The sequence below is a fragment of the Oncorhynchus gorbuscha genome, unplaced genomic scaffold (genome assembly GCF_021184085.1).
Source record: "Oncorhynchus gorbuscha isolate QuinsamMale2020 ecotype Even-year unplaced genomic scaffold, OgorEven_v1.0 Un_scaffold_855, whole genome shotgun sequence".
NCBI classification, from domain to species: domain Eukaryota; kingdom Metazoa; phylum Chordata; class Actinopteri; order Salmoniformes; family Salmonidae; genus Oncorhynchus; species Oncorhynchus gorbuscha.
The window spans coordinates 272,435-296,136 of NW_025745844.1; the positions used below are offsets into that span (position 1 = coordinate 272,435).

A 23,702-nucleotide genomic window follows, 5' to 3' on the forward strand; every position below is an offset into this window, starting at 1 on the left:
TCTGGAGAGTCTTTCATGTAAACTCTAAGTCAAGGTATGGAGGAGAATGGTGTTTTCTCAACTATAATACTTCAACACGGACCCTTGAGGGTAAGACAATACACATGCAGTAATACAATGAACCACATGGATTAAACCCAAAGAGAACAGGGTTGAACAACTGTTGTCTTGGTTGACTGTAGTATGGTGATGATGGTTGGGGCCTACAGTGGAGGACCTGCTCCAGTGTAGTATGAACAGAACAAAACCTGCTCCAATGTAGTATGAACAGAACCTGCTCCAATGTAGTATGAACAGAACAGAACCTGCTCCAATGTAGTATGAACAGAACAGAACCTGCTCCAATGTAGTATGAACAGAACAGAACCTGCTCCAGTGTAGTATGAACAGAACCTGCTCCAATGTAGTATGAACAGAACAGAACCTGCTCCAGTGTAGTATGAACAGAACAAAACCTGCTCCAGTGTAGTATGAACAGAACAGAACCTGCTCCAATGTAGTATGAACAGAACAGAACCTGCTCCAGTGTAGTATGAACAGAACAGAACCTGCTCCAGTGTAGTATGAACAGAACAAAACCTGCTCCAGTGTAGTATGAACAGAACAGAACCTGCTCCAATGTAGTATGAACAGAACAGAACCTGCTCCAATGTAGTATGAACAGAACCTGCTCCAATGTAGTATGAACAGAACAGAACCTGCTCCAGTGTAGTATGAACAGAACAAAACCTGCTCCAGTGTAGTATGAACAGAACAGAAAAGAAACCTGCTCCAATGTAGCATGAACAGAACAGAACCTGCTCCAATGTAGTTTGAACAGAACAGAACCTGCTCCAGTGTAGTATGAACAGAACAGAAAAGAAACCTGCTCCAATGTAGCATGAACAGAACAGAACCTGCTCCAATGTAGTTTGAACAGAACAGAACCTGCTCCAGTGTAGTATGAACAGAACAGAAAAGAAACCTGCTCCAATGTAGCATGAACAGAACAGAACCTGCTCCAATGTAGTATGAAGAGAACAGAACCTGCTCCAGTGTAGTATGAACAGAACAGAACCTGCTCCAATGTAGTATGAACAGAACAGAACCTGCTCCAATGTAGTATGAAGAGAACAGAACCTGCTCCAGTGTAGTATGAACAGAACAGAAAAGAAACCTGCTCCAATGTAGTATGAAGAGAACAGAACCTGCTCCAGTGTAGTATGAAGAGAACAGAACCTGCTCCAGTGTAGTATGAAGGGGACAGAACAGAACCTGCTTCAGTGTAGTATGAAGGGAACATAACCTGCTCCAGTGTAGTATGAAGGGAACAGAACAGAACCTGCTCCAGTGTAGTATGAAGAGAACAGAACAGAACCTGCTCCAGTGTAGTATGAAGGGAACAGAACAGAACCTGCTCCAGTGTAGTATGAAGAGAACAGAACAGAACCTGCTCCAGTGTAGTATGAAGGGAACAGAACCTGCTCCAGTGTAGTATGAAGAGAACAGAACAGAACCTGCTCCAGTGTAGTATGAAGGGAACAGAACAGAACCTGCTCCAGTGTAGTATGAAGAGAACAGAACCTGCTCCAGTGTAGTATGAAGAGAACAGAACAGAACCTGCTCCAGTGTAGTATGAAGGGAACAGAACCTGCTCCAGTGTAGTATGGAGGGAACAGAACCTGCTCCAGTGTAGTATGAAGAGAACAGGACAGAACCTGCTCCAGTGTAGTATGAAGGGAACAGAACCTGCTCCAGTGTAGTATGAAGGGAACAGAACCTGCTCCAGTGTAGTATGAAGGGAACAGAACCTGCTCCAGTGTAGTATGAAGAGAACAGAACCTGCTCCAGTGTAGTATGAAGGGAACAGAACAGAACCTGCTCCAGTGTAGTATGAAGGGAACAGAACCTGCTCCAGTGTAGTATGAAGAGAACAGGACCGAACCTGCTCCAATGTAGTATGAAGGGAACAGAACCTGCTCCAGTGTAGTATGAAGAGAACAGGACCTGCTCCAGTGTAGTATGAAGAGAACAGGACCTGCTCCAGTGTAGTATGAAGAGAACAGGACCTGCTCCAGTGTAGTATGAAGGGAACAGAACCTGCTCCAGTGTAGTATGAAGAGAACAGAACCTGCTCCAGTGTAGTATGAAGAGAACAGAACCTGCTCCAATGTAGTATGAACAGAACAGAACCTGCTCCAGTGTAGTATGAAGGGAACAGAACAGAACCTGCTCCAGTGTAGTATGAAGAGAACAGAACATAACCTGCTCCAGTGTAGTATGAAGGGAACAGAACAGAACCTGCTCCAGTGTAGTATGAAGAGAACAGAACAGAACCTGCTCCAGTGTAGTATGAAGGGAACAGAACAGAACCTGCTCCAGTGTAGTATGAAGAGAACAGAACCTGCTCCAGCGTAGTATGAAGAGAACAGAACAGAACCTGCTCCAGTGTAGTATGAAGGGAACAGAACCTGCTCCAGTGTAGTATGGAGGGAACAGAACCTGCTCCAGTGTAGTATGAAGAGAACAGGACCTGCTCCAGTGTAGTATGAAGGGAACAGAACCTGCTCCAGTGTAGTATGAAGGGAACAGAACCTGCTCCAGTGTAGTATGAAGGGAACAGAACCTGCTCCAGTGTAGTATGAAGAGAACAGAACCTGCTCCAGTGTAGTATGAAGGGAACAGAACAGAACCTGCTCCAGTGTAGTATGAAGGGAACAGAACCTGCTCCAGTGTAGTATGAAGAGAACAGGACCGAACCTGCTCCAATGTAGTATGAAGGGAACAGAACCTGCTCCAGTGTAGTATGAAGAGAACAGGACCTGCTCCAGTGTAGTATGAAGAGAACAGGACCTGCTCCAGTGTAGTATGAAGAGAACAGGACCTGCTCCAGTGTAGTATGAAGGGAACAGAACCTGCTCCAGTGTAGTATGAAGAGAACAGAACCTGCTCCAGTGTAGTATGAAGAGAACAGAACCTGCTCCAATGTAGTATGAAGAGAACAGAACCTGCTCCAATGTAGTATGAACTGAACAGAACCTGCTCCAATGTAGTATGAAGGGAACAGAACCTGCTCCAGTGTAGTATGAAGGGAACAGAACCTGCTCCAGTGTAGTATGAAGGAACAGAACAGAACCTGCTCCAGTGTAGTATGAAGAGAACAGAACAGAACCTGCTCCAGTGTAGTATGAAGGGAACAGAACAGAACCTGCTCCAGTGTAGTATGAAGGGAACAGAACCTGCTCCAGTGTAGTATGAAGGGAACAGAACAGAACCTGCTCCAGTGTAGTATGAAGGGAACAGAACAGAACCTGCTCCAGTGTAGTATGAAGAGAACAGAACAGAACCTGCTCCAGTGTAGTATGAAGGGAACAGAACAGAACCTGCTCCAGTGTAGTATGAAGAGAACAGAACAGAACCTGCTCCAGTGTAGTATGAAGAAGAACAGAACAGAACCTGCTCCAGTGTAGTATGAAGGGAACAGAACCTGCTCCAGTGTAGTATGGAGGGAACAGAACCTGCTCCAGTGTAGTATGAAGAGAACAGAAACCTGCTCCAGTGTAGTATGAAGGGAACAGAACCTGCTCCAGTGTAGTATGAAGGGAACAGAACCTGCTCCAGTGTAGTATGAAGGGAACAGAACCTGCTCCAGTGTAGTATGAAGAGAACAGAACCTGCTCCAGTGTAGTATGAAGGGAACAGAACCTGCTCCAGTGTAGTATGAAGGGAACAGAACCTGCTCCAGTGTAGTATGAAGGGAACAGAACCTGCTCCAGTGTAGTATGAAGGGAACAGAACCTGCTCCAGTGTAGTATGAAGGGAACAGAACCTGCTCCAGTGTAGTATGAAGGGAACAGAACCTGCTCCAGTGTAGTATGAAGAGAACAGAACCTGCTCCAGTGTAGTATGAAGGGAACAGAACCTGCTCCAGTGTAGTATGAAGGGAACAGAACAGAACCTGCTCCAGTGTAGTATGAAGGGAACAGAACCTGCTCCAGTGTAGTATGAAGAGAACAGAACCTGCTCCAGTGTAGTATGAAGGGAACAGAACCTGCTCCAGTGTAGTATGAAGAGAACAGAACCTGCTCCAGTGTAGTATGAAGGGAACAGAACCTGCTCCAGTGTAGTATGAAGGGAACAGAACCTGCTCCAGTGTAGTATGAAGAGAACAGTACCTGCTCCAGTGTAGTATGAAGGGAACAGAACCTGCTCCAGTGTAGTATGAAGGGAACAGAACCTGCTCCAGTGTAGTATGAAGGGAACAGAACAGAACCTGCTCCAGTGTAGTATGAAGGGAACAGAACCTGCTCCAGTGTAGTATGAAGAGAACAGGACCGAACCTGCTCCAATGTAGTATGAAGGGAACAGAACCTGCTCCAGTGTAGTATGAAGAGAACAGAACCTGCTCCAGCGTAGTATGAAGGGAACAGAACAGAACCTGCTCCAGTGTAGTATGAAGGGAACAGAACCTGCTCCAGTGTAGTATGGAGGGAACAGAACCTGCTCCAGTGTAGTATGAAGAGAACAGGACCGAACCTGCTCCAGTGTAGTATGAAGGGAACAGAACCTGCTCCAGTGTAGTATGAAGGGAACAGAACCTGCTCCAGTGTAGTATGAAGGGAACAGAACCTGCTCCAGTGTAGTATGAAGAGAACAGAACCTGCTCCAGTGTAGTATGAAGGGAACAGAACCTGCTCCAGTGTAGTATGAAGGGAACAGAACCTGCTCCAGTGTAGTATGAAGGGAACAGAACCTGCTCCAGTGTAGTATGAAGGGAACAGAACCTGCTCCAGTGTAGTATGAAGGGAACAGAACCTGCTCCAGTGTAGTATGAAGGGAACAGAACCTGCTCCAGTGTAGTATGAAGAGAACAGAACCTGCTCCAGTGTAGTATGAAGGGAACAGAACCTGCTCCAGTGTAGTATGAAGGGAACAGAACCTGCTCCAGTGTAGTATGAAGGGAACAGAACCTGCTCCAGTGTAGTATGAAGAGAACAGAACCTGCTCCAGTGTAGTATGAAGGGAACAGAACCTGCTCCAGTGTAGTATGAAGGGAACAGAACCTGCTCCAGTGTAGTATGAAGGGAACAGAACCTGCTCCAGTGTAGTATGAAGGGAACAGAACCTGCTCCAGTGTAGTATGAAGGGAACAGAACCTGCTCCAGTGTAGTATGAAGGGAACAGAACCTGCTCCAGTGTAGTATGAAGGGAACAGAACCTGCTCCAGTGTAGTATGAAGGAACAGAACCTGCTCCAGTGTAGTATGAAGGGAACAGAACCTGCTCCAGTGTAGTATGAAGGGAACAGAACCTGCTCCAGTGTAGTATGAAGGGAACAGAACCTGCTCCAGTGTAGTATGAAGAGAACAGAACCTGCTCCAGTGTAGTATGAAGGGAACAGAACCTGCTCCAGTGTAGTATGAAGGAACAGAACCTGCTCCAGTGTAGTATGAAGGGAACAGAACCTGCTCCAGTGTAGTATGAAGAGAACAGAACCTGCTCCAGTGTAGTATGAAGGGAACAGAACCTGCTCCAGTGTAGTATGAAGGGAACAGAACCTGCTCCAGTGTAGTATGAAGGGAACAGAACCTGCTCCAGTGTAGTATGAAGGGAACAGAACCTGCTCCAGTGTAGTATGAAGAGAACAGAACCTGCTCCAGTGTAGTATGAAGGGAACAGAACCTGCTCCAGTGTAGTATGAAGGGAACAGAACCTGCTCCAGTGTAGTATGAAGGGAACAGAACAGAACCTGCTCCAGTGTAGTATGAAGGGAACAGAACCTGCTCCAGTGTAGTATGAAGGGAACAGAACCTGCTCCAGTGTAGTATGAAGAGAACAGAACCTGCTCCAGTGTAGTATGAAGGGAACAGAACCTGCTCCAGTGTAGTATGAAGGGAACAGAACCTGCTCCAGTGTAATATGAAGGGAACAGAACAGAACCTGCTCCAGTGTAGTATGAAGGGAACAGAACCTGCTCCAGTGTAGTATGAAGAGAACAGGACCGAACCTGCTCCAATGTAGTATGAAGGGAACAGAACCTGCTCCAGTGTAGTATGAAGGAACAGAACAGAACCTGCTCCAGTGTAGTATGAAGAGAACAGAACCTGCTCCAGTGTAGTATGAAGGGAACAGAACCTGCTCCAGTGTAGTATGAAGGGAACAGAACCTGCTCCAGTGTAGTATGAAGGGAACAGAACAGAACCTGCTCCAGTGTAGTATGAAGGGAACAGAACCTGCTCCAGTGTAGTATGAAGAGAACAGGACCGAACCTGCTCCAATGTAGTATGAAGGGAACAGAACCTGCTCCAGTGTAGTATGAAGAGAACAGAACCTGCTCCAGTGTAGTATGAAGGGAACAGAACAGAACCTGCTCCAGTGTAGTATGAAGGGAACAGAACCTGCTCCAGTGTAGTATGGAGGGAACAGAACCTGCTCCAGTGTAGTATGAAGAGAACAGGACCGAACCTGCTCCAGTGTAGTATGAAGGGAACAGAACCTGCTCCAGTGTAGTATGAAGGGAACAGAACCTGCTCCAGTGTAGTATGAAGGGAACAGAACCTGCTCCAGTGTAGTATGAAGAGAACAGAACCTGCTCCAGTGTAGTATGAAGGGAACAGAACCTGCTCCAGTGTAGTATGAAGGGAACAGAACCTGCTCCAGTGTAGTATGAAGGGAACAGAACCTGCTCCAGTGTAGTATGAAGGAACAGAACCTGCTCCAGTGTAGTATGAAGGGAACAGAACCTGCTCCAGTGTAGTATGAAGGAACAGAACCTGCTCCAGTGTAGTATGAAGAGAACAGAACCTGCTCCAGTGTAGTATGAAGGGAACAGAACCTGCTCCAGTGTAGTATGAAGGAACAGAACCTGCTCCAGTGTAGTATGAAGGGAACAGAACCTGCTCCAGTGTAGTATGAAGAGAACAGAACCTGCTCCAGTGTAGTATGAAGGGAACAGAACCTGCTCCAGTGTAGTATGAAGGAACAGAACCTGCTCCAGTGTAGTATGAAGGGAACAGAACCTGCTCCAGTGTAGTATGAAGGGAACAGAACCTGCTCCAGTGTAGTATGAAGGGAACAGAACCTGCTCCAGTGTAGTATGAAGGAACAGAACCTGCTCCAGTGTAGTATGAAGGGAACAGAACCTGCTCCAGTGTAGTATGAAGGAACAGAACCTGCTCCAGTGTAGTATGAAGGGAACAGAACCTGCTCCAGTGTAGTATGAAGGGAACAGAACCTGCTCCAGTGTAGTATGAAGGGAACAGAACCTGCTCCAGTGTAGTATGAAGGGAACAGAACCTGCTCCATTGTAGTATGAAGGTAGAACAGAACCTGCTCCAGTGTAGTATGAAGAGAACAGAACCTGCTCCAGTGTAGTATGAAGGGAACAGAACCTGCTCCAGTGTAGTATGAAGGGAACAGAACCTGCTCCAGTGTAGTATGAAGGGAACAGAACCTGCTCCAGTGTAGTATGAAGAGAACAGAACCTGCTCCAGTGTAGTATGAAGGAACAGAACCTGCTCCAGTGTAGTATGAAGGAACAGAACCTGCTCCAGTGTAGTATGAAGGGAACAGAACCTGCTCCAGTGTAGTATGAAGGAACAGAACCTGCTCCAGTGTAGTATGAAGAGAACAGAACCTGCTCCAGTGTAGTATGAAGGAACAGAACCTGCTCCAGTGTAGTATGAAGGGAACAGAACCTGCTCCAGTGTAGTATGAAGGGAACAGAACAGAACCTGCTCCAGTGTAGTATGAAGGGAACAGAACCTGCTCCAGTGTAGTATGAAGAGAACAGGACCGAACCTGCTCCAATGTAGTATGACGGGAACAGAACCTGCTCCAGTGTAGTATGAAGAGAACAGGACCTGCTCCAGTGTAGTATGAAGGGAACAGAACCTGCTCCAGTGTAGTATGAAGAGAACAGACCCTGCTCCAGTGTAGTATGAAAAGAACAGAACAGAACCTGCTCCAGTGTAGTATGAAGGGAACATAACCTGCTCCAGTGTAGTATGAAGAGAACAGAACCTGCTCCAGTGTAGTATGAAGGGAACAGAACCTGCTCCAGTGTAGTATGAAGGGAACAGAACCTGCTCCAGTGTAGTATGAAGGGAACAGAACCTGCTCCAGTGTAGTATGAAGAGAACAGAACCTGCTACAGTGTAGTATGAAGGGAACAGAACCTGCTCCAGTGTAGTAAGGAAGGAACAGAACCTGCTCCAGTGTAGTATGAAGGGAACAGAACCTGCTCCAGTGTAGTATGAAGGGAACAGAACCTGCTCCAGTGTAGTATGAAGAGAACAGAACCTGCTCCAGTGTAGTATGAAGGGAACAGAACCTGCTCCAGTGTAGTATGAAGGGAACAGAACCTGCTCCAGTGTAGTATGAAGGGAACAGAACAGAACCTGCTCCAGTGTAGTATGAAGGGAACAGAACCTGCTCCAGTGTAGTATGAAGAGAACAGGACCGAACCTGCTCCAATGTAGTATGAAGGGAACAGAACCTGCTCCAGTGTAGTATGAAGAGAACAGGACCTGCTCCAGTGTAGTATGAAGGGAACAGAACCTGCTCCAGTGTAGTATGAAGAGAACAGTACAGAACCTGCTCCAGTGTAGTATGAAGGGAACAGAACCTGCTCCAGTGTAGTATGAAAAGAACAGAACAGAACCTGCTCCAGTGTAGTATGAAGAGAACAGAACAGAACCTGCTCCAGTGTAGTATGAAGGGAACAGAACCTGCTCCAGTGTAGTATGAAGGGAACAGAACCTGCTCCAGTGTAGTGAGAACAGAACAGAACCTGCTCCAGTGTAGTATGAAGGGAACAGAACCTGCTCCAGTGTAGTATGAAGAGAACAGAACAGAACCTGCTCCAGTGTAGTATGAAAAGAACAGAACAGAACCTGCTCCAGTGTAGTATGAAGGGAACAGAACAGAACCTGCTCCAGTGTAGTATGAAGGGAACAGAACCTGCTCCAATGTAGTATGAAGGGAACAGAACCTGCTCCAGTGTAGTATGAAGGGAACAGAACCTGCTCCAGTGTAGTATGAAGAGAACAGAACCTGCTCCAGTGTAGTATGAAGGGAACAGAACCTGCTCCAGTGTAGTATGAAGGGAACAGAATAGAACCTGCTCCAGTGTAGTATGAAGGGAACAAAACCTGCTCCAGTGTAGTATGAAGGGAAGAGAACCTGCTCCAGTGTAGTATGAAGGGAACAGAACAGAACCTGCTCCAGTGTAGTATGAAGAGAACAGAACCTGCTCCAGCATGCAGTGTAGTATGAGGGGAACAGAGGATGCTTCAGGAGGAATCTGGTCCAGCAGGTCGTTATAGTAACGCATGTCCACATCAGTACTCAGAGCAGCCGGTTCAGGGTCTGCTGGGACAACAACAGACATCAGCTCCCTGGGTTAGGGTCAATTCACTTTCATTCAGCTAGAACTATCCATTATAACATCAACTGTCCTCCAGTGTGTTTGTGAAGCTGTAGAATACCTGGAGTGGTTTCCTCTTGGGCTTGTCTCTTCTTGGTCCCAGGTGTCTGAGGTGTTGTGGTCTGAACCGTCTGAGATATGACAGAAAATATTCCTCAACATTTCTGCTACATGTAGAAACAGAAAACAGGTCTACAGGAAATAAAGACAGTATTGTGTATATTCAGTATGGTTTCCTGCTCCATCCACCAGTCAGTACATCCTGTGTGAGCATGCATGTGTGTTTCTGGTACAGTACCTCTGCAGGACTGTCCTGGGTGGTGAGTGCCACAGTCCTGGGGACAGATGGCACCTGGACCAGTCTCATGTTGTTCAGGTAGTGTTGATGCTGTCTCCTCCAGTCCAGACAGTCATAGATCAGACACGCCACGTCTTCAAACAGACGTGTCCCAAACCCAAGCTACAACACAACATATTAACATGGCATTTTAAGTACATTATATAAAATAATCAGAATTAAAGAAAGACCCGCACACTGCTCTTGTCAATGTTTATTGCTTAGGTGTCAGACTCTCGGCCTTCTCGTCAGAAGAAGAAGAAGAAGAAGAAGAAGAAGAAGAAGAAGAAGAAGAAGAAGAAGAACAGAAGAAGAAGAAGAAGGAGCAGCAGCAGAAGAAGCAGAAGAAGAAGAATCAGAAGCAGCAGAAGAAGAAGAAGCAGCAGCAGAAGAAGAAGAAGAATCAGCAGAAGAAGCAGAAGAAGAAGAATCAGAAGAAGCAGCAGAAGAAGAAGGTTTTGAAGAAGAAGCAGCAGCAGACGAATCAGAAGAAGAAGGAGCAGGAGCAGAAGAAAAATAATCAGAAGAAGCAGCAGCAGAAGAAGAAGAAGAAGAAGCAGCAGAAGAAGCAGAAGAAGAAGCAGCAGAAGAAGAATCAGAAGAAGAAGAAGGAGCAACAGCAGAAGAAGAAGAAGCAGAAGAAGCAGCAGCAGCTGAAGTTGCAGAAGAAGCAGAAGAAGAAGAGGAAATCACCATAGCCTCTGGGCTATCCTTGTCTTGTGGTGGCAGGATCTCTTTAATGGTGTGACTGAGGCGGGCCACATCAAACAGCTTGGAGAATGCTGAGCCACTGTTTAGCACCCCTTCCAACTGACCCCAGAACTGCTCCCGTTGTCTTCTCCTAATGTTAGTCTCTGCGTCTACCGGAACACAATAACAGCATTTAGCAACACAAATCACATTAAAATTAGATTGATTGATAGATCAATACTGTACTGACAATATGCAATACTGTCAGAAATACCTCTGCTGTGCTTGATTCAGTTTACCCTGACTGTACAATGAAACCAGTGGAACAAAACATTCAAGATCCCAGGTTTAATCAATCCAAACCCACACATTGATGCCAATCTATGTCTTACCCACATCCAGGGGTTTGTCATCACTCCCTTCCAGTGATCCCTCTGGCCGGTCTGGTCTCTGTGAGGTCAGCTTGATAACGTTGGACACATGGACCCCCAGGGAGTCCAGCACAGAGACCAGCTGAGCCTGCTGGAAGCCCACCACCAGGATGTAGTGCTGAGGACCATCGTCTGGCTCATCATCTAGACACACACACATGAAAGCATATATATATATATATGAGAGAGAGAGAGAGAGGGAGAAGAGAGGGAGAGGGAGAGAGAGAGAGAGAGAGAGAGAGAGAGAGAGAGAGAGAGAGAGAGAGAGAGAGAGAACCACCCCATCACAAAGTGACGACCAACCTCATACTAACAACCTAACAGTACTACTATACTGTATGTGTGATGATTGAGACAGAGTAGACTTCTCACCTATATACTTGTTGGTCTCATCCTCCTCGCCCCTCTTTTTCAGCTTGGTGTCCTTGGTTGGGGCGCTGGGCTCTGCCCCTTTCTTCCCCTTGTCACCTTTGGCGGCAGGCTTTGCACCACCTTTGTCTTTGGTTGGGGAGGCATTGCCAGCCTTGCCCTTACCCTTCTCCTCAGCAGCCTGGGAGAGAGTGGATTAAACTAAAGTGGTGCTAATACTGCATACTGCGGTTCAAATCCGGGTCTCCTCTGTGAAGGAAGACTGCGTTAGCCTGCTGAGCTGAAGCCTAGGCATGAACAGGTAGCGCAGGCTAGTCTTCATGTCTCAGACAAGGTTTCTTATCACCCATGTTACAATACTACTATAACTCTGACTCGATCTGACAATAACACTTCAAAAGAGTCTCTAGGAAAGCTGACTGTTGCCAGGGCGATAAGATAACTGATGATTGTTAATGGCTGTCAGGAGTTCCTTCCTACCCTCATCTCTGTGGCTCTCTTCTGCTGGTCGTTGGCCTTGACTCCCAGGAGCTGGAACTTGAGCAGTTTACCCAGCAGGTCACAGGGCAGCTCCTCTCCTGCATCCAGCAGGACCTTGGCTGCCTCCATCACCTTCATAGACAAACAACATACTTGATGTAGAATAGACAGAGACTGAGTAATAGTTCTAATTTATAGTGCAAGACTCTTTCTTTGCTGCTTTGTACATGTGTGTTTTGAAATGAATAGCCTATAGAGCACATTTGACTGAAAAATGGGTGCATTACATACCTCATAAAACATGGGTACATCCTTGGTCTTCTTGATTTTTGGGTTTCCCAGTTCATGGATCTGTGAAGCATTTCATTCATTGGTTGATAGACACTTGACTGTGAACAATCAGACTTTGTGTTTACTGACCTTTTCTAGGGTGGTGTCCCAGGTGACTACGCTGAAGAGCCTGCGTAGGGGCTGCTGTACGGCCAGCAGCAGAGCACCGATCAGCTCCTCATCCTCCAGCCTCTCTCCCACCACCAGAGAAATGCTGGCCTTCCAAGTCTCCTAGCATCATCATCATCATCATCATCATCATCATCATCATCAGACAACACTGATCAGTGAAGAACAACAACATAGCCAAGTGAAGTCACTCTCTGCTTTCGTAGCTGGCCACTTAAAGTTTAGTGTGTTTAAATAGCGTTTCACTAGCTAGATATCTAGCTTTACTAAAGTTCTAGCTAAAGATAGCAAGCTGTTAACGTCACCTACCTCCTCAAATGGTGCATTAGTGAGTCCAGTTTCCCAACCTTTGTTTCCAACTGCCGTTGCACCAGCAGCAGACACTGTCCCGCTTTTCACTCTTTTTGGTGGCATTTCCTTACCGTTGTTGGAGAGAAACTGACCTATTGACTTGAATCAAATTGCATTATATTATGAAATCTCTTGAACTTAACGTAAACTAAACCAGCCACTTCTATCTGTTAGCTTGCTAGCTGACGTTAGCTTGCATGGCTCTTCTGTGTACAGTCCCCTGACGCTTCGGTTGCTCTTGGCAACAGGTTGAAGGGGCGGGATCAGTCATGCAAAATTACATCTTACCTTTGAATTTTATTTATTTATTAATTTATGAAACAAATTGCCAAAAGACGCAATACTGAATATACCACTACTAATAGAAATCCATGTTCAACTCTCAACACAAAAAGACACATTTAATCAATTATTTTTTTTATCAGGTTTTTTCATTCAATCATAAGGAGTGACATGGAGAACAAAGCTTTGCATAGAGTGAAGCTCTGACACAGACACAGCCTTGAACCCCCCAGCAGACAGTAGTATCTCATCCTAGAGTCCTGCCGGTCACAGGACCAGACAGGCAGACAGACAGCCACAGAGGAACAGGCACAACATTCCATTACAAAAAGGTGAGAACAACTGAAACATGGATGCAACTTTCAAATTGGTCACAATTGGTGATAATATATATATGCATGTTGTGTTGTAGTTAAAGTGTTTCTGTGAGTAAAGAAGTAGTGGGTTGGTGTGATGGGCTATCGGTTACTCAGTGATGGTGGTGAATGTGAAGACCATGGAGGTTAAGAGACCGAGACTTGGATGAATAGAGTCAAAAGCCCCAATTAAAGCCCCAAAACATTGGTACATTCAGTGCCTATCAGGGTCTCCAACCTTTTCTGGCATTAGATCTACTCATTTCTTACTAGATTTTAAAATAGGCCCATTCTTCTCCTCTCCCCTGCAACTCTTCTCCGGGTCCTTGATACACAAGAGAAAGTAGTGCAGTATATTTTCTGTCAACATACCTGGTACAATAACGATTAACAAACAACTCTATAATCAGAGATTTGTTGTCAGTGTTGCTTTTCCTGGTTTTATCATTTTTTTCACTTTCAAAATTACAAATGTTGATGGAAACAACGAAATGGGATGTTCTGAGTCCATGTCACTTGTTAAATCCTCTCTGAGGACAATTTCTTTTTTAGGTCTGGAAGAAAACTAACAAAATGTAGATATCTTTGTGTAATTTTCCTGTAATTGCGCATCTGAGTGAGGAATGTGCCAGTCTAGCAATAGTTCCATACTGCTGCGCATTTCATGGCAAAGTTTTCAAATAACAGATACTCATGATATTCTTCTGCCAGGTGAGCCTACTTGCAATACATATTTAATGGGAAAGGTTTCAGGGAAAGTATTTCTGTCAACTCACATGATGGTTTATCACGTCAACTGGCTGGAGTGATGGACAAACGTGCGCACCACTCAGACAGACAGGGGCAATGTTGCTGGGAATTCATTGCCACATATTGTTAGGTTTGGCTTTTTAACATTTCCCACCCTGGCTAACCAGGGGTGGGAAAATGTCAATTTTGCGTTAATTAGATAGTAGCTGGGAGCTTGCGCTGTCTGACACTTGTGGGATTTGTTTATGACAGTTTGTTGGACAGTTTGTCGTGGAACAAGTGAAAATTGCAAGTACTTTCATAATCGTTTGGCGAGCTACTCATAGGTAGACTGCGAGCTACTCATAGGTAGACTGCGAGCTACTCATAGGTAGACTGCGAGCTACTCATAGGTAGACTGCGAGCTACTGTAGCGAATCGAACTGTTGGAGACCCCTGGTGAAAATACAGCCTACACAGGACAGCACTATCATTAATTTGCAGACGGAGAAACGTGTACTGTCAGTACGTAAAAAGTTATACGAACTTCTTACAAGCCATCCCAGGACATGTACAGTATTCCCATCCACTACAAGACCATGGTGCGAAACACCAAGATAAACTTCCCCTCCCTAGCTTCAGTCTTTCAGTCTATGCTCAAAAACTACACTAGAGCCCGTCCCACCTAGCTACATTTTATTAAGATGAATGCACTAACTGTAAATCGCTCTGGATAAGAGCGTCTGATTTATTACTAAAATGTCTAAAAAATTAAAAATAAAATACATGTAATGCAACTGTGCACTTCCCTTTCTGTTAGTATGTTTTAACGTAATACATGTAATGTATCTGCCATCAGTCTCTCACTGGCCCTGGGATGATGGAAGAGAATGCAGGAAGTTGTTCTATTTCAGTCCCTTACATTCTGTTAGCTACATTCCACAGTCTCGGGATGTGATGGTGGTTGGGTGGGGTCACAGCCCTGAAACAAAAACATCGGGCGCGTTTCATGTCATCGTTATTGCAGTCGACACACTGCTCAGCTGATAACGTCTGGAACAGTATTTACCTCTCTGGAAACACATTAATATGATATACATATAATATGGTAATCGGCTAAAATGCTCAGCAGCAGCGCGACTGCAATAAAGCGCGACCTGGAACGCACCCTGAGAGTAGAATATGGTGTTATCAGAAGGCAGACAAAGGCCTTCTGACTAAGGCAGAATATGAAGTGAAAAACATGACAAATATGTATGTGTTTCTATAACTCTTCCTTCATATTCTCATTACTCCTCGTCTTAAAACTTCCTAGTACTGTAGATACGTCTATAAAATATATTTTTTCCCCTCACTTGAAAACCAACATTTCACCCATCAAAACAGTCAGTGTAATAGCACACCATGGGCACCTGTGCTTATATATGACTTTAACATGTTCTCTGTCACAAGTCTCTATAAAGCTATAAATGTCCCTTGACCTTACCATCACCCACACACAGATCACATTATAATTGCATGATGTAAGCCTGTGTGTGTGTGTGTGTGTGTGTGTGTGTGTGTGTGTGTGTGTGTGTGTGTGTGTGTGTGTGTGTGTGTGTGTGTGTGTGTGTGTGTGTGTGTGTGTGTGTGTGTGTGTGTGTGTGTGTGTGTGTGTGTGTGTGTGTGTGTGTGTGTGTGTGTGTGTGTGTGTGTGTGTCGACATGCAGGTTGTTAATCACCATGTTTTACTTTCATTATCATGGTCATACAAACATCTGTCATTATACGATGTTATATCGGGGTCCCAAACCCTATTGAAATAGGAACATATCAACGTATTCAATTAGGTGGCAATCAGGATAATGTACAGAAGGAGAAAAAGTAGAAGCAAGTTCAAAACAAGAGCAACAACCAAACATGACGGATTTGAAAAGTTCAGATCACCCTCTACTCTGGCAGTGTAGTTCAATGATAAAGCAACGATGACAATCAACATACTTGCAAACAATGAAAACAGCTAAAACACTGAAAGAGTGTGTGAGAGCTTGTGTCTAACATTATGGGAAGACCAACTCGATGTAATGTCTTTATCGAAACAAACCGTAGCTGAGTTTGGTTATTCGTGCTAATAGCTTGCCCTGAAGTTTGGTAAGAATGAGGCAGCCATTTAGATTTGACGAGTCATCGAGCGACGTACAAAAACGACACATTCAAGCGCATCATCGTGATATCAGTCAGTACATTCAAAAACATATCATTGTTTGTGGCCGTTACAAAATACATTTTGCAGAAAAGCCTGTAGAGAGATTCAAGTTCAGCTTCACCACACAAACACCACCGCATCACGATAGGCTACTTCAGTGTTCTGTTCTAGAACACACCTGTCAGAGTGTTCAACAAGCTCAGGTCACAAAGCTGCCTGGAACTTGATTGGTTGGTTCTCTTTCCCTGACAGGACAGGAGGCGTGGCCACAGCAGCTGAAGAGCACCTGTATCGTCTTCCTTCATCTCTTCCTCTCTTCTCTCATCCCCTTCTCCAGGAGCAACACTGTCCTGTGATGTCGGCCTCAGCCTATCAGAGGAGAGATGTCCTGTGATGTCGGCCTCAGCCTATCAGAGGAGAGATGTCCTGTGATGTCGGCCTCAGCCTCTCAGAGGAGAGATGTCCTGTGATGTCGGCCTCAGCCTCTCAGAGGAGAGATGTCCTGTGATGTCGGCCTCAGCCTCTCAGAGGAGAGATGTCCTGTGATGTCGGCCTCAGCCTATCAGAGGAGAGATGTCCTGTGATGTCGGCCTCAGCCTCTCAGAGGAGAGATGTCCTGTGATGTCGGCCTCAGCCTCTCAGAGGAGAGCTGTCCTGTGATGTCGGCCTCAGCCTATCAGAGGAGAGATGTCCTGTGATGTCGGCCTCAGCCTATCAGAGGAGAGATGTCCTGTGATGTCGGCCTCAGCCTCTCAGTGAGATAAAGCAGCTTTGGTTTTGCTCTCCAGGAAAAGCTCGACCACCACCTTCCTTACGTGACTCCACTGGAAATCCGTATTTTAAATAATAAAACGTGATGAGCCAGTTGGAGTCTCACTCCGGGTCTTGGTTTTTGTTCCTTGATTGTGCGATTGGTTGGAGGCTTACGAGTCCATCTCTCCCATTGGTTTATTGGAGTAACAAGGGTGTGAGTGATAGGGTGCTCTCCTTTGGTTTGTGTTGGCAGTGTGTCTAAGTGACCTTAACCGTCACAGGGAAACCCTGGCGTTGTGCAGGGGTCATGCCCTCTGATACACATCTGTCTATTCTCCTCTGTTCAGCTCACTTCAGGAAGGTGAGTGTGTATAAATATACAACAGGGTGCCAGACAGACTAGACAGTCATCCCCTTGAACCCCTTGGGTTCCTCTACCTCTGTGATACTACAGTTCAGAGGTCAGGGTCAAAGGTCGTAGCAGGAGTGGGGGTTAAAGGATAAAGGTGATAGGGGTCATCACTCCAGGCCGAAGGTGCTGGTCTCTTCCACGGCAGTGAGCATCTTCTCGTGCAGCATGGAGAAGGATGGATATGGAGGGAGGTCCAGCCGGTTGAAACAGGTGTGAGCCCTGGGGAGGAGACAACCGCAAACACAGTGAAAACAACAACAACAATATGCTTCGGTCTGTATAATACCTTTTCATACATTATACTCAAATTGATAATACACTACATGAGTTCACTTAGCCTTACAAGTGAAGTTAGTTCCCTTGGCCTTACAAGTGAAGTTAGTTCCCTTGGTCTTACAAGTGAAGTTAGTTCCCTTGGCCTTACAAGTGAAGTTAGTTCCCTTGGCCTTACAAGTGAAGTTAGTTCCCTTGGCCTTACAAGTGTAGTCAGTTCCCTTGGCCTTACAAGTGAAGTCAGCACAGTAGTTTACCTGGGTAGAGAGGTAACTTTGCCCCATTTCTCCACACAGAACCTGCGGGGTCCGTTGCTGCCTCGGAGAGAGGCGAAACCCTCATAGGGAATACTGGAGGTACCCGTCACAAACTAACAGAACAGAAAGAAGAAGGTCGCTGTTACTCACTGTGTGTGTGTGTGTGTGTGTGTGTGTGTGTGTGTGTGTGTGTGTGTGTGTGTGTGTGTGTGTGTGTGTGTGTGTGTGTGTGTGTGTGTGTGTGTGTGTGTGTGTGTGTGTGTGTGTGTGTGTGTGTGTGTGTGTGTGTGTGTTTGTTTGTGTTTGTTTGTGTGTGTGTGTGTGTGCACCCCCACCTGTAGCAGCCTGAGTCTCTGCTCGTTGTTGAACCTCTCCACCGCCGCCCAGAACCAACGGATCACTATGTGGTTGTCATGGTAACCTGAGGGAGACAGGAAAACAGACAGACAGACAGACATGAGTCACTCAGCAGCCTGGCCTTTCTCTCTGGTAGGTCTAGTTACTTCAGCTGTTCAACCAGACAGCTAGCTAGAGTATACTGGTATATACTGGCCTTTCTCTCTGGTAGGCCTAGTTACTTCAGCTGTTCAACCAGACAGCTAGCTAGGGTATACTGGTATATACTGGCCTTTCTCTCTGGTAGGCCTAGTTACTTCAGCTGTTCAACCAGACAGCTAGCTAGGGTATACTGGTATATACTGGCCTTTCTCTCTGGGAGGCCTAGTTACTTCAGCTGTTCAACCAGACAGCTAGCTAGCTAGGGTATACTGGTATATACTGGCCTTTCTCTCTGGTAGGCCTAGTTACTTCAGCTGTTCAACCAGACAGCTAGCTAGCTAGGGTATACTGGTATATACACTTCTTTCTGTAACAGCTCTTCCTAATTGGAAAGACATGTAAACAACATTTCCTTCTACATCTGAATGGAACAATGGCCTATCTTTACTGCTGCCTGAGACCCAGACAGCAGCTCAAAATGACATTATGAAAGGTGCAATACACAAAGTTATTGTCTGTGTCTTAAATGGCACCCTATTCACTACGTAGTGCTATACCTTTGATAAGAGTTGTGCACTATATAGGGAATAGGGTGTCATTTGGGCTCCCGGTGTTCCCTCTCCCCCGTCTCCCCCTCTCTTCCTCTCCCCCCTGTTCATACCTCCTCTGTAATCTGTGTTGCTCCTCCAGCCTGCCCCCCTCTCCCCCTGTCCCTCCCCGTCTCCCCCTGTCCCTCCCCGTCTCCCCCATTCTCTTCCTCTCCCCCGTCTGTACCCATCTCCCCCTGTCTCTACCCGTCTCCCCCTGTCTCTCCCCCTGTCCTTTCCACATCTCCCCCTGTCTCTCCCCATCTCCCCCTGTCTCTCCCAGTCTCCCCCGTCTCTTCCTCTCCCCCCTGTCTCTCCCTGTCTCCCCCTTGTCTCTCAACGTCTCCCCCAGTCTCCCCCTGTCTCTCCCTGTCTCCCCCTCTCTTCCTCTCCCCCTGTCTCTCCCCATCTCCCCGTCTCTCCCCCGTCTCTCCCCATTTCCCACCCTCCCTCTTCCTCTCCCCCTGCTCATACCTCCTCTGTAATCTGTGTTGCTCCTCCAGTCCACCAGGTCTATCTCAGCGGTGCCAGCTATCACCAGCTCCAGCTCCCTGGCATCGAACACTGACACCAGCCTGGAATCCACCACCTGCATGACACAGCACAGGGCATCCAGGCTACAAACCATGACCACAACCTTTGTGGTCCTTTGTATCCCAGTTGGTAGAGGCTGGTGCTTGTAACAGTGCTGGGTTAGAGTCCCAGCACCACCCATATGTAAACTGTATACACGCATGACTGCAAGTCGCTCTGGTTAAAACAGTCTGTTAAATGGCATTTATTATTATTACAAACACAACTAAAACAAACTCAATCCCATTATACAGCCTTCCTATCACATCCTATCACATACAGCCTTCAGCTACATCTTGCCCAATTTGAATCCAGTTGTTGTTGATGTCTGTGAGCAGGAAGTTGCCCCAGTGTGTATGATGATACTGCTGAGTCTACATTTATCAGAATCTGTATCAGGAGATGTTTGAGGAGATATTTTATTCAGAAAGTCCTTGTTCTAGATCGTACCTCATAGAAGCCCCGGACCAGACTCTCTGTCTGCTGAACCACTCCCCTCTCAATACGCCACTTCACCATGCGCTCAATGTACTCCTTCTTATTCTTCTCTGACACTGGGATGTTGGCCCCGCCCGGCTTCAGCTCTCTCTCTGTGATCTACACACACAGTACATACACATGAGCTTTATAACTTACACACACACACACACACGACCTTTATAACACACACACACACACACAGTACATACACATGAGCTTTATAACACACACACACACACACACACACACAGCTTTATAACTTACACACACACACACACACACAGTACATACACATGAGCTTTATAACACACACACACACACATGAGCTTTATAACTTACACACACACACACACATAACACACACACACACACACACACACACACACACACACACACACACACACACACACACACACACACACACACACACACACACACACACACACACACACACACACACACACACACACACACACACACACACACACACACACACACACACCTGTCCGAACACCTCCTCATTGACAGTGAAGGTGAGGTCCAACATGTCCTCGATGTCGTTGTCCTTCATCCACTGGAGACTCTGGTGGAACTCCTCATCCAGATACTCCAGATCACTCAGCTCACATAGGCTATAGAATAGTAGAGCAGAGTAGAGTAGAGTGGAATGGAGTGGAATAGGGTAGAATAGAGTGGAGTGGAATAGAGTAGAATAGAGTGGAGTGGAATAGAGTAGAATAGAATAGAGTAGAATGGAGTGGAATAGAGTAGAATAAAGAAGAATGGAGTAGAATAGAGTAGAGTAAAATAGAGCAGAGTAGAGTAGAATGGAGTGGAGTAGAATAGAGTAGAGTAAAATAGAGTCGAGCAGAGTAGAGTAGAATATAGTATAATAGAGCAGAGTAGAGCAGAATAGAGCAGAGTAGAATAGAATAGAGTAGAATGGAGTAGAGAAGAATAGAGTAGAGTAAAATAGAGTAGAGTAAAATAGAGTAGAGTAGAATAGAGAAGAGTAAAATAGAGTTGAGTAAAATAGAGTAGAATAGAGTAGTGCATAATGGAGTAGAATAGAGTGGAGTGGAGTAGAATAGAGTAGAGTATAATATAGTATAATAGAGTAGAGTAAAGTAGAGTAGAGTAGAATAGAATAGAATATAGTAGAATATAGTATAATAGAGTAGAGCAGAATAGAGTAAAGTAGAATATAGTATAACAGAGTAGAGCAAAATAGAGTAGAGTATAAAATAGTAGAATAGAGTAGTGTATAATGGAGTAGAATAGAATATAGTAGAATAGAGTGGGGTAGAATAGAGTATAATAGAGTTGAGTAAAATAGAGTAGAATATAGTACAATAGAGTAGAACAGAATAGAGTAGAGTTGAATAGAATAGAGTAGAGTAGTGTAGAATGTATTTAGGCAGGAGGTCAGTTAACTCTACTAATCTACATAACCACATGTCTGGTACAGTCTTAAAATATCTGACAAATACTCTCTAGTTATATAGTATAAAGCCCTATATTCAACACTGGACCTCAAAGCCTGTTCCACAGCTGTTTTCATTGTTCCCCTGTAATCAGGGACTGATGTAGACCTGGGACACCAGGTGTGTGCAATTAACGATCATGTAGAACAGAAAACTAGCAGGGGCTGGACCTCGTAGGGTAAGAGTTGAATACCCCTGGTGTATAGCTAGAATTAGACAGTCCAGGTGGTGGATACGTACATGCGCAGCAGGCCCTTATAGAAGGGTCGAGTGAAGAAGGCATCCAGTAGGTATTGGTGGATCAGAGCCAGGCCCAGGATACGCCCGCTGAAACGGAACCTGTACAGGGAAGGAGAGAGAGGGAAGATACTTAGATTACAAATGTTATTACCCACGTCCTAGTATAGACAACAGATGGTATTACCCAGGTCTTAGTATAGACAACATGATATTACCCAGGTCCTAGTATAGACAACATGGTATTACCCAGGTCCTAGTATAGACAACATGGTATTACCCAGGTCCTAGTATAGACAACATGGTATTACCCAGGCCCTAGTATAGACAACATGGTATTACCCAGGCCCTAGTATAGACAACATGGTATTACCCAGGTCCTAGTATAGACAACAGATGGTATTACCCAGGTCCTAGTATAGACAACATGGTATTACCCAGGTCCTAGTATAGACAACATGGTATTACCCAGGTCCTAGTATAGACAACATGGTATTACCCAGGTCCTAGTATAGACAACATGGTATTACCCAGGTCCTAGTATAGACAACAGATGGTATTACCCAGGTCCTAGTATAGACAACAGATGGTATTACCCAGGTCCTAGTATAGACAACATGGTATTACCCAGGTCCTAGTATAGACAACATGGTATTACCCAGGTCCTAGTATAGACAACATGACAACATGTATTACCCAGGTCCTAGTATAGACAACATGGTATGGTATTAGACAACATGGTATTACCCAGGTCCTAGTATAGACAACATGGTATTACCCAGGTCCTAGTATAGACAACAGATGGGTATTACCCAGGTCCTAGTATAGACAACAGATGGTATTAGACCCAGGTCCTAGTATAGACCCAGGTCCTAGTATAGACAACAGATGGTATTACCCAGGTCCTAGTATAGACAACATGGTATTACCCAGGTCCTAGTATAGACAACATGGTATTACCCAGGTCCTAGTATAGACAACATGGTATTACCCAGGTCCTAGTATAGACAACAGATGGTCCTAGTATAGACAACATGGTATTACCCAGGTCCTAGTATAGACAACAGATGGTATTACCCAGGTCCTAGTATAGACAACAGATGGTATTACCCAGGTCCTAGTATAGACAACATGGTATTACCCAGGTCCTAGTATAGACAACAGATGGTATTACCCAGGTCCTAGTATAGACAACAGATGGTATTACCCAGGTCCTAGTATAGACAACAGATGGTATTACCCAGGTCCTAGTATAGACAACAGATGGTATTACCCAGGTCCTAGTATAGACAACAGATGGTATTACCCAGGTCCTAGTATAGACAACATGGTATTACCCAGGTCCTAGTATAGACAACAGATGGTATTACCCAGGTCCTAGTATAGACAACATGGTATTACCCAGGTCCTAGTATAGACAACATGGTATTACCCAGGTCCTAGTATAGACAACAGATGGTATTACCCAGGTCCTAGTATAGACAACAGATGGTATTACCCAGGTCCTAGTATAGACAACATGGTATTACCCAGGTCCTAGTATAGACAACAGATGGTATTACCCAGGTCCTAGTATAGACAACAGATGGTATTACCCAGGTCCTATTACCCAGGTCCTAGTATAGACAACATGGTATTACCCAGGTCCCAGTATAGACAACATGACAACATGGTATTACCCAGGTCCTAGTATAGACAACAGATGGTATTACCCAGGTCCTAGTAGTATAGACAACAACATGGTATTACCCAGGTCCTAGTATAGACAACATGGTATTACCCAGGTCCTAGTATAGACAACATGGTATTACCCAGGTCCTAGTTAGACAACATGGGTCCTAGTATAGACAGGTCCTAGTATAGACAACATGGTATTACCCAGGTCCTAGTATAGACAACAGATGGTATTACCCAGGTCCTAGTATAGACAACATGGTATTACCCAGGTCCTAGTATAGACAACAGATGGTATTACCCAGGTCAAGTATAGACAACATGGTATTACCCAGGTCCTAGTATAGACAACATGGTATTACCCAGGTCCTAGTATAGACAACATGGTATTACCCAGGTC

The 23,702-nt window shown here is 45.4% G+C and overlaps 2 protein-coding genes across 2 annotated transcripts in view; both read right to left on the reverse strand.

The window, feature by feature from the left end:
- Positions 1 to 12,738, reverse strand: part of spag17 (sperm associated antigen 17) — a gene marked incomplete at its 3' end in the record, with an annotated part of 42,174 nt that extends 29,436 nt beyond the window's left edge. The window contains exons 1-10 of the mRNA XM_046335807.1: positions 12,481 to 12,738; positions 12,133 to 12,273; positions 12,004 to 12,063; positions 11,713 to 11,844; positions 11,236 to 11,413; positions 10,825 to 11,007; positions 10,436 to 10,602; positions 9,704 to 9,865; positions 9,467 to 9,536; positions 9,229 to 9,350 (exon numbers count right to left, since the gene is read on the reverse strand). Of these exons, the coding sequence (XP_046191763.1) occupies positions 9,229 to 9,350; positions 9,467 to 9,536; positions 9,704 to 9,865; positions 10,436 to 10,602; positions 10,825 to 11,007; positions 11,236 to 11,413; positions 11,713 to 11,844; positions 12,004 to 12,063; positions 12,133 to 12,273; positions 12,481 to 12,585 (1,320 nt within the window). The remainder of the gene's footprint in view (positions 1 to 9,228; positions 9,351 to 9,466; positions 9,537 to 9,703; positions 9,866 to 10,435; positions 10,603 to 10,824; positions 11,008 to 11,235; positions 11,414 to 11,712; positions 11,845 to 12,003; positions 12,064 to 12,132; positions 12,274 to 12,480) is intronic.
- A 1,869-nt stretch (positions 12,739 to 14,607) lies between these two features.
- LOC124020565 (E3 ubiquitin-protein ligase HECW2-like) lies at positions 14,608 to 21,730 on the reverse strand (the record flags this gene model as incomplete). Its single annotated transcript, XM_046335808.1, has 7 exons — positions 14,608 to 17,458; positions 17,770 to 17,882; positions 18,105 to 18,190; positions 19,329 to 19,443; positions 19,878 to 20,024; positions 20,410 to 20,539; positions 21,632 to 21,730. Coding segments are annotated over 7 exons (802 nt in total), but the record flags the coding sequence as incomplete, so codon positions are not given.
- Between the last annotated feature and the right edge of the window lie 1,972 nt (positions 21,731 to 23,702).